This window comes from Hippocampus comes, unplaced genomic scaffold, assembly GCF_001891065.2.
Source record: "Hippocampus comes isolate QL1 unplaced genomic scaffold, H_comes_QL1_v1.1 scaffold501, whole genome shotgun sequence".
Lineage (NCBI taxonomy): Eukaryota > Metazoa > Chordata > Actinopteri > Syngnathiformes > Syngnathidae > Hippocampus > Hippocampus comes.
In genome coordinates, this window is record NW_017805779.1 from 288,321 (window position 1) to 299,448 (window position 11,128).

The following is an 11,128-nucleotide window of genomic DNA, read 5'->3' on the forward strand; positions in this document are numbered from 1 at the left end:
ACCACTACCCTTTTTTTTTTTAGGCTCCCCAGATTCCCATGCGGCCGCTGTGCCCTACATGTCATCATAATAAAGTTAAAAACTCTGCTATTGCACTTGCTAATGGCTGGGCAAACATGTCCCAGTGTTTGATGGACAACATGGGGGCGGGGGCGGGGGGGGGGGATTCAATTTGCTCTCTTTTTAATGCAGTGAAAAGCACTCAAATGCTGTGTTTATGTTACTTTATTGGGGGAAAGTCAAAAGCATTTGCATCTTTGGGGAAAAAATTGAAGGGACCTCTGCAAAATGATTACTTTCTCTGATTATTCTTTTGACAGGAATAAGTATAATTAAAATGAATTTTGTTTTCAGAGTAGGATGCGAAGCTCACGAGTGCCAACGGCTATTTTTTTTTTTTTTATGTTCCCTGAATTTGTAGCTTCTAGATAGCGGGCAGTTTTGTAAATGGAAGATTTTTTTTTTGCTTTATTTCCCCTCATGCATACCTCATCTTGTTTCCCCCTCTCCTCGGTCAGATCAAGGGACGTTGTTAATATTTGTCAACTGTGGGCATGTAAAGCCCTTTGAGACTTTTTGTGATGAAGGAATATATAAATTTGACTTGACTACAGATTCCACAAAATGGTATCAAAGTTAAATTGTCCGTAGATGCCCATGTTGCCATGGGTTAATGTGGTGCCTTCAGCGCTTTACAGCAACTGTTATGTAACACTGCGTCCGATTGGTTCGTCGGAAAAAATTCCAAATTTAAACTGGCCATCCGATTGGCCGCCGTCAAGTGAGGGGCGGGCGAAAAGGCGGGGCTTCATCAAGCCAGTTGTCCGTCTCCGCACAGATGGTCGCGCCGCCAACTGGAAACTCGCAGGAGTACACACTTCTCTCCATATTTTTTTGTCTTTTTCCGTTTTTAATGTTCGGTCGCGGTGGAGATGAATGAACACTGGAGGTTACATTGTCGCCCCGTCGCCGTGAGGAATGAGTGCCCGCCGAGGGGCGTCTCTCGCTGCTCTTCCCGCCGCTTTTTCTCCAGCCGAGCAGGTACCGAGCGGCTCCAGCGGGCCGCGGTCGCCGGAGGAGCTCCACTGGCGGGCTGAGCGCCTCGCAGCCTCCCGCTCTCCTCTCCGGAGCCCCCATCGACCTAACATGGACCAAAGGCTCTGCCCGTCGCCTGGCCGTTGTTCTCTGGATTAATAACAGGTAGGCTCGCGAACACCCGCACAACTTGTCGTCATGTGTGTCTTTTTATTCTTCAAACGCTACTCTTTGAATATTTGAAAATGGCAAGACAATGTTTTTATTTCGGCTTGTGGCACGAGCACATCAACACGACGAGTCGTCGACTTGTGTTTCACGTGCACTTAATATCGTGGAGAAATGTCATTCGTTTTTACCCTTTGAAAAAAATGTCAAACATATCAGCATCACTACAAAGCAACACTGTGCAAGGTTAACTGTGACGTAAATGTCACTCCTCGGTGTGTGTGTGTGTCTGTGTGTGTGTGTGTCTGCTGTGTTTATATACTCACTAACGCATTTCAAACTCAATGACAGGTGACATCAAAACAGATGACTTTCATGCTAATGCGGTCTGCAAATATTTGTACATCAAAACTATCTCATCACTCAATGATTCACGTTGTTTATAACACTCAGTACACCTGCAACCTATACAAGAGTGCATCACAGAATTTGTGGTTTCACGTTGCCCTGGATCCCACCCGCAGCTGTTCCGAATATTTTGCTCCTTTTAAATGTTCAAGTGAGGTCACCACCACCTGAGCAAAACGGCTCTCAGTAGGATGGCATTGCGCTTTTACACTGACAACCATAACGGACGTAATGCTAAACTGATATCTCTCTGATAAGGTTACTCAGTGGTGCAATACTTTCATATTTTTGTATGGAATTCCATTAAAATGTCATCAAATGTGCACTATTCCCGTTCAGATTCCCACCTCGACTGGACATGAGGAAGGAGGCGGGTGTGGATTAGAACTTTTTTTTTTCCTTTTTCTGTTTTTTTTTTCTTTTTTTCCCTGCCATCGCCCACCTGAGCTCCATGCAGCCCCCCATGGACTTGAGTGTTTTGACGTGATCATGATGCATCGACTCCGAGATGCACCGTGTGAGGTAGGTCACTCAAGTAGTGAGAGAGACTGAGAGTTTTTTTTTGGAATGTGGCGCAAGTTGTTGATTTCTCGTTGCCTAAGTGTCATCCATGTGGGCCTAATCACACTGCGCTCGCATTTTTCCCTCCTGCCCCTCCAAACATGGGCGCACGCGCGCACACACACACACACACACACACACACACACACACACACACACACACACACACACACACACACACACACACACACACAATCCCAGCATTCTCATTCCAGGGGAAATGTGCACGCACAGAGCTCACCAGCGTGTGATGCGGCTTGTGTGTCCGGGTTGACCGGGTTCAGCCCTTCCCCTCCATGACAACTGTTTAAGAGCAAAAAAAGAGCCGCACAAAGAGACGTTTATGCTCCCGCGCCTAATCTTTCTTTTTTTGGAAAAGTTTCTGCGCCGACCCGAGTGCTTACATCACTGCAATCATCATCACGCTGCAGCTTGGACCCAGTGCATGTCATGACAGACCAGTGGTGCTGCCATGTTTTGGATTATCATCAGAAAATGGAATCAAGTGTGTGTATGTATAAGTGTGTGTGCGCGTGTGTGTGTGTGTGTGTGTGTGTGTGTGTGTGTGTGTGTGTGTGTGTGTGTGTGTGTGTGTGTGTGTGCGCCGTAATCCTCTTAGTGGGACTGGGCGATATGGCTTTAGAACAAAATCTCAGTCCACGTCAATAAAAAAGAAGCAAGTGACATTGTTTCAATCAAGTTTTCGATCGAATCGAACGCATATCTGCCTCACAGTTTTGTGTTGGGGGGGTTTGAATCCAGACTCCGGCCTTCCTGTGAGTAGTTTGCAGCCGGGTTGCATTTATCAAATATTTTTATAATTGCTCAGTATTCGCTGGCAAATTGAGTTTAGATTATGAAGCAACAATACCAGCTCTCCAGTGACAAACACGTATGTCAAATTTTTGGTCATTTTTAACATTTTTACATTCATGTGGTTTCCCCATTTCGGACACAAATGGATATTTGTGTTTTTCACAGGACAGCGACGACAAAAAACAATAACTAATATTCATGTGCTGTGCAGTTGTTGTTTTTTGTTCACTTGAGGTCGCCATACACATTTTCTACACTGTAGTATCTGTGTGTCTGAGTGTGTGGTGTGGATGTGGGCTCAAAAGCCTGGTCTGGTGAGTGACATGGGAGTCGGCAAGTCACAGTGGAGTTAGCTGGCTGTTAACCGGATAACCGCGATGATGTCGATTATGAATGGTGAGTGACTGGGTGTCATTTTTAGCCGGAGAAACTCACGTATGCATGCGGTGCCTCACATGGGTTTGGTTGATGAATGTCAATAAAATGGAGCTTAATAAGCAGCGAGGGAGCCATTTTACGTCAATAACGTTCAGCGTGGACAGCAAACGAGAGTCAGAATATGAGCTTTCTCTCTCTTAAGTGCACCACAGACACAAATCTAATAAATATCTCCTTTGGCGTCAGTTAAAATGCAGCACTTCTGCCTGGCGACAAGCAATAACCTTCATTAAGGATCATCGGTAAGCTTTGTTAAAATACTGACAGCGCTCTCAATATTCATGCCATGGCAGGAGTTGGCGTTGCTTAAATGTGAGTGAAATCAACTAACGCTGTTACACAATTTTTATTGGGAACCTTCTCTGCCTCTTCCTCTATAACGCTGCATCTTTTCCAGGAGAGCTCGGTGCTGCTAAAAAAAAAAAAAAAAACACATTTTAAGTGACACAGAATTTGTATGTCCAAAATATAATGTGGTATTTTTTACTGGGGATGTCATCAGCCAAGTGCGGCGATCTACCGGCAATGCCGTGACATCATCTGGTTGTTTACGCCGACACGCTCAAACTTTCAAGGTTCACTGAGTGACCCCCACCCCTTCCTTAATGACACATCCCAGGCGGGATAAAGCGCCCCTCCCTCCGCTTCCCATCTCGCCTCATTAATGAGGAAGGGGCGTCATCTCTAAGCCCCCCGCACACCCCCACCCAGCCTCCCTACTTTTGCATTATCCACACAGATACCGCCGCCCAAGCCGTGAAAACACAGCTGCCCCCCGTCATGCTGAGAAAAACACCCCGCGTGTGCCACGTCTGTTTTGGACTCTCTTACCCACCGCTCGCTTGACCCTCGTCAGCGGATTATTATTTACATTTCGTGTCGGTTGGATGGAAGAAAGCAAGGGTTGTTGTTTTAATGAAGGTCACCTCCATGGATACAGTCAACCCCCGTTGGTCGCAGGTGGGCAGGTTCCAGAGCTACTCGCAATAGGTGAAAATAAAAATATAGTAGAGCATGTAAAAAAAACATTTTCAAATAGTTTGACCCCTTCCACCTCCCTTACCACTTTTCAAAGTTGTCCCGCAGGGTTCTATACATGGTCCAACACATTTGAATATTCACATCAACGATATAACCCATGACAAGACCTCCTCCAGTGTCCCGCTTTGCCCTCAAACTCAAGTGTAGTGCACACAAAATGGTTGCCGGGCAACCAAAGGGCGTCACACTGAGATTCGCCTCGACTCCCATCATGTATCGCGTTTATGCTCCCGTGTTTTGGTCTAACTTTAGCTCAGCTAGCCTGATAACCTCATTCTCTGCTCCTTTTATTCCTGCCTAGTCTTTTGATGGTGCTATATTTAGCCTGCATAAAGATGGAAGCTTGGCAGAAGGCGTGCACGGTCAGAATCTGGCATCTTCAAGCTATTGTTGCCTTTTTCTCCTGAAAGGAGAAATGGGGAAATCCGCCTGGCCGCACGAAAGGTCGTCCAATTTGTGACAACTGTAAATCTGGTGCTCATGTGGAGGAGTGACGCTGGTACTTGGATGTGGCGCAAGGATCCAAAAGAGCCCAAATAAAGAGCCATTTGAAGGGCTTTCACTGGTAGGACTTGGTTTTATAAAAAATTTGGTTGATGTGTCGATCATGAGGAGACCCACAAAAACGAAATCAACCATTTCGTAGTCACTTCATTGTAATCTTTTGGCATTTCCACTGGGGGTGAAAGCCTGACTTGTCCCACCCCGATCAGCCAGTTTTACCCTGGAATGTAAAAAGTGGTAGCCATATCTATCATGAGGAGACCCACAAAAAAAAAAACCTTAAAAAAAAAAACCCAAGGAAGCGGACACTTTGAGCTCATTTTGGCCATTTCCAGGTGTCCTCAAATGACAAACCCGTCCCAGTCCCAGAGGCCTCTTTTATTTAACAACTTGAAATTTGCTGGACATGTCTATCATAAGTTGACCTGCAATAAATAAATAAATCAATAAAATCTCAAGATGCCATGCCAGAAAAGACACATTTTAGGGTCCTTTTGGACATTTCTAGGGGTCCTTCACGAAGTTGTGCGGTGCTGCAAGATGTTGGGCAGACAGGCAGAAGAGATGCAGTCTAATGTTCAGTGAGGCTGAGTTACTATCTCTTCCACACGCCCAAGGCATCTTTGGCAACACGGGCTGCCTCCAATCTTTGGCAGCATGCAGCGAGTTATGCTCATCCTGCCTCCAATCCATTCATATATTTCACCCTTTAGCTTCCCCCCCCCCATCCCCACCCGGCAGGCGGCATGATCTTTTTGCTCCGAGTGTGACATTTAACCACGTGTGTGAGTTTGTTGTTAAGGTGCAGCTTTATGCCACCAGCCGCTATCGGCACCTAGCCCAAACTGCTAACACCGTGTGAGCTTTGGAGGTCCTGGCAGGAAACCACATAATTTCCTGACCCTGTCACCGCTCTAAATTAGCAGTGGGGGCACCATGATGATGAAGGGATGATTTCATTGATGATTTGCGAGGTTGTGGCATTATGTGCTGATCTGCCAAATAAATAAATAAATAAAAATAAAACACGATACAATAAACTCAACTCTTGTTGCAGCTTTCCAGCAACCACCTCTGCCATCTGAAGCCAGCGTGCACGTGTTGTTTTGGGACGGAGTGCCGTGCCTGTGCACAGAAAGACACGAGATCCATGATTCACATTTGATTGGATTATATCGAGTGTGTGCTCGGGGGTGGGTGGGTGGGGTGGTGTTGGGCATTGTGCGTTTTCATGGATCTCTGTAGGGCTTAATGCTGATTGGTGCAGACATGGCAGTTGAGCTGAGTCAGTTGAGCTGGCCCCTAGGGCACATCATTTATGTACAGCAGTGAGAAATAAAGGGGTTAGACTTAATTTGGGTTTTGGGTTATTGTTCGTTGGTCGTAAGGGTTGGATTTAGTTTGAGTTTAGGATCAGACAAATTTTGTGTTGGTCACATTTAAAATTCTTCATAATGTACCGTAAAGTACATTTTACAAAACATGCTGTGGGCAACACTCATAAATGCGCTGCGGCCCTTTTTGTAATTTTCCATTTGTAGATTGCCGAGCCTGCGCTCGCGAACGGAAACTGTGGTTTTGACTGTCATTCCAAGATAAGCTCTTCCGATTGCCCCTGAAACTGTTTAGCCAACGCGGGTGATCTCAAAACAGCCGGCTGGATCTGACCGACGTTACTAACTGAAAGTCCTCAAATAAGAGTGACGTGGAGCCACTTGTTGCCCGACCCGAAGACGGTTCGTTTAAAGGGTTGCGGAGCCTGAGGCTGCCCGTGTCTGGTCTTTTAACTGTGTTGCCTCTTAAACCTCAAACAAGATTCCGTGTGATCACTCATCCTGTTTTCACCGCTGCGAGATTTAGCGCTCACAAAAGACCGCCAGTGCTACTCTCGCTATCCCTACGGTGCTATCTTGGGAATCGGAAGAAAGACCCAAGTCTCGGGTTCTCGATCTTTTCACCGTGACATCACATGTACGCGTGGCAAAAGATTCGACGGCACCATTCGTAAGGGAATCCTTTGATGTCAGCGATTGAGAAAAAATCACCCGAATGTCTATTCAAATGAATGAACATCTTAAACTCTGCCCTCGGGCTGGCTCCGCGCTGCTAATTGGTGGCAGCACTTCACATCAGCGTTTCTGACGATGCCTCAATCGCAACCATCTGGGTGTTGTAGTGCCTCAAAGGGAGGCAACGGGAACGTAAACAATCCCATGACATCGCATGTACGCGTGGCAAAAGATCCGACGGCACCATTCGTAAGGGAATCCTTTGATTTCAGCGATTGAGAAAAAAAACCCGAATGTCTATTCAAATGAATGAACATCTTCAACTCTGCCCTCGGGCTGGCTCCGCGCTGCTAATTGGTGGCAGCACTTCACATCAGCGTTTCTGACGATGCCTCAATCGCAACCATCTGGGTGTTGTAGTGCCTCAAAGGGAGGCAACGGGAACGTAAACAATCCCGGACAACTGTTTACTGGCCCCCGGTAGTTCTGAAATGAGTTTCCGGGATCTTCTTCCGACATCCCGCAGTGAGGAAGCCACTTGATGTTTGGTTTACGTTCTGGAGGTGACTTCCCCCAGTGGTGGGGGCTGTGGCATGCCTCTTCCAGGCAGTCAAGATTCTTGTTTCATTCTTGTTTCAAGTCTCGCAGGGGGACGGATAGTAACGAACATTTGAACAAGCCAAAAATCACGACACCTGCATTGTATGTGTACCCTTTAAGGGGCGTGGCCAAGTGAGTGATGTCAGGAACTTGGCTGGCCTGTGAGTAAGCATCTCAGTGGGTGTTATTGAGTCTTTCTGCTTCAACGTAGTATATTCAATCGAAATACTGCGCCACGGCTTTACTTGCACGAGGCGCTGATGAGGACAAGCTAAATGTGTGAGATTCTGGGAGAGAGGAGGTTAAAAGTCCATCCCGGATGAAGTCCTGCATTGCGGCCGCGCTCATTTCAGAGCGAGCCGCTGCGACACAACTGCAGAGACGAGCCCCTGAGAGGTACATCCCTCGCACCGCAGATGCAGACTTCTCTGTAACCATGGCGATGCCTCTCCCGCATTCAAATGGACAATACTTTTTCTTCCACAAAAGTTGCTTTGGAATATGCGATCAAATCATTAACATACGCTAATTGACGTGCATCTCGCTGAAACAGCCGAAGCTGGCAGGGTGCCCGCCGGGCTCACAGATGGATCTGGAGATGCCCCCAACGTCGCCCGTGCCTCCTGGCACCCTCCCGTCTGTCGGCGTGGCCTGGAGTGGCGCCGCCACGGCATTGTTTGTGAGTCAAAGCTGAAGACCGGTGCTGTGGGGCGGGGGTACGCTCCTTCAGAAGGACGCAAGATGTCTCACATGAAAATTCTGGACTGTATGCTTAACAACAACTGGAGCCTGGTCTGTGATCTCTACTGTGCCTGGAACAGTCAGGTCTGTAGCATCCGTGTATAGCAAGCCATGTGTAGTTTTAGCTCGCCTCACTGTCCCGGGGGGTTTCCAGGAATGCCATCCTCTGATATCTGCGGTATTAATAGACGGCATTCATTGAGCAGCACGGCGTGGAAGTGGAAACTGCGGCGCGCCTGGCATGCTGACCTCCGAGTGTCCCTTAGCTCGCAGCCCCTTGCGTGCCTGGCGCTGTCTCCGGGGCATGGGGTTGCGGGGGGAGGCTTTGGACACAATTGGATTTGACAAAATGTGCCTTGTTAAGTTATTTCCTGAAATATCTTTGGCTTGACTCTATTCGGAATGCCGAAGAGTGTCCCTGAGTTTCATCTCAGTATTAGAAAAAAAAAAGTAATATTGTATATGGGGGGGTTTTACTGTCCAAGGGTGAAAAGGTTGAAATCTTTCCAGTTTCCACATTGAATGGATACTGTAAGCAATGAATGAGGATGTCTCATACAGTGCTCTTTGTGCTCTGGTGTATGCCTCATCTGTGTGTACATGCTCCGAAGTCCTTTCCTCTGTGCTGTTTTGGTCCTTTGACTCGAAACTCATACAAGGCAGCTCATTGTAGCCTTCCTTTCTTTTTTTCCAGACCACGAATGCTTGATGTGAGCCGCAAAGAAAGGCTCGTCGGCCGCGCCGCTCTCCGGCCGGTCCCGATTCAATTTCGGCAAAATTGTTTGCGCGGAACTGATAGGCCTCTTGTGTTGTGGCCGGCCGGCCAACTGCTGTCTGAGGTGCTGAAGACGGCCTTTTGTGTGGAGGCCTTGTGAAATACTTATGAGGAAACTTATGAGGGCGAGGCAGGCCAAAGACGGTGGCACCTGTTGCATGTATACAGATGGGCTCACGTTGGCTCAAAGGTGCCGGTGCTCGCATTTTCATCTGCGAGAATAGCACTCATTGAACCGTTTCAGGGACAGCGGTTACTGCAGTGGACAGCTTATCATGTTATCAGGTGAGAGTTAGGGTTTGATGTTTTTTGCAATTGTGTGGAAAGACTAAAAAAAAAAGTTTTCGAATAATCAGAGTCTGAGTGTGCGTTCACACCTTGATACGTAGTTACGCAGGGCTAGAGAGAGTCCCCCCCCCCGTTTTGTGTTGATAAGTTGAAACATGACACGGGGGGGGGCTGCCGTGCCGCATGGGTGCTGACATCAATTCACTTCTGTCAAAAATACTCAAAAGAGTGACAAGGATTAATAATTCATAGATGAAGAGACCAATTATGTGAAGCATCCAGGCTGGGGGGGTCGAACCCCGGGGGACCCTAATTGGCGCACCTGCTCCGGGTCCCCGAAGGGTCGGGATGGTCGTACGGGTGTAAGTGAGTCCTCTTTTCTTTGTCTGCCGACCTCTAAATTCGGAATGCCAGCGGGACGGCTCGATGGTGCTTTGCGCGTCACCTCATCAACCCGACGAGGACCCCGCCCATCTCGGTGGGAAACCCCTCCAAGCACCCCCCGCCCCCTCCTCTGTGGGCCCCTCAATGCTTTGTGAATGCCAGATTCAAACAAGTGAAAGTGATTTTAATGTCCATTCCCATCCTGTGTTGTTGTGGTCATCTTTGGGGGCAAGTTAGGAATGAAAATATGAAGGATTTTGTCCTTCCGAACCCGTTCACGGGCAGAGTCTTGGCCTCGGGTGCGCATGAGCCCCGGCGTTGTCTATTTCGTGGCTGCTTCCATTTCATTTCTCCTTTGTTGGAGAAGCATTCCAGTCTGTTGGCCCGCACAATCGCGCCGACCATTTGCATATGAAAGCGGCCCAATGGCGGTGAATACCGCAGAAGAGAAAAAAAAAAAAAAAAAAAGAAAGAAAGAAAGGGAGGGAAGAAGTGTCATAAAACTTCCAACGCACTCTCAGGAAGAATTTTCGCGAGCCTCATCGGAGCACATGTGGCGGATATTTCCCTTTTCACCGTGATCCAAAAAGCACTGTCGTTCTTGGCGTCTTGTCTTCTTTACTGAAATTGCTCAACGTTGAATCGCGTTGCGGTGTGATCGCAAAATTTGTAAACCGGATAGTGGAGCAGTGTTCCCACTTGATTTGAGGAGTTTTTCAAGTCCAAGCCATCGCTTGATGAAACACCCAAAGTCTTTCTTTGCACCTTTTCGCCTCTTTGAAATGTCAGATAACATCACTTTGAGGAAAAAAGGATTCTCTCCAAAGAATACTTGCTTCACGCTATTGTATACTTTGCGTGTGTACTGTAAAAAAAGAAAATCATAATAATCTCGGGTACAGTGTCAATCAAATGCTGTTACTGTACCATGTAGCATTAGCATTAGCCTCCCAAGTGTAGCTCAGCGCTACCTCCTGCGATAATGACACACAGCCAGCAAGCGCGTTTAACCTGGCCGTGGATTAGACACAAGCAGGTCACACATGATACCCCCACTGGAGGAACTGGAATAAAATCCTCCTTTTTGGGAGTCGGGAGGGATGGGCGGGGGGTTTGCTTCGTCATCTGCGGGGGCTTGGCGTAAATTTGAGCTCAGCAGTTCGGCTCGTGAGCAGAATGCTGATTCACCTCGTACTGTCACCGTAACCCCCTCCCCCCCTCGTTTTCCCCCCCGCATGTAATCCCTCTGACATATGTGCATGAGTGGGGGTTGCAGCAAACAGAAGGCGCTTGCTTATTTGTAAAAAAAAAAAAAAAAAAAAAAAAACGGGCACCGCCCCGCCCCCCCCTCCGCCCTTTT

At 47.6% G+C, this 11,128-nt stretch overlaps 1 protein-coding gene across 2 annotated transcripts in view; it reads left to right on the forward strand.

The window, feature by feature from the left end:
- The first annotated feature begins 788 nt into the window (after positions 1-788).
- LOC109524695 (rho GTPase-activating protein 21-like) overlaps positions 789-11,128 on the forward strand; it is a 54,579-nt gene continuing 44,239 nt past the window's right edge. Inside the window, exons 1-2 of one of the 2 annotated variants that reach the window (XM_019884730.1) lie at positions 789-1,200; positions 1,951-2,133. In XM_019884730.1, coding sequence (XP_019740289.1) covers positions 2,101-2,133 — 33 coding nt within the window. In that variant the 5' untranslated portion in view covers positions 789-1,200; positions 1,951-2,100. Of the gene's footprint in view, positions 1,201-1,950; positions 2,134-8,162; positions 8,406-11,128 lie in introns of those variants that run through there. The other variant, XM_019884729.1, reaches the window with a different exon arrangement.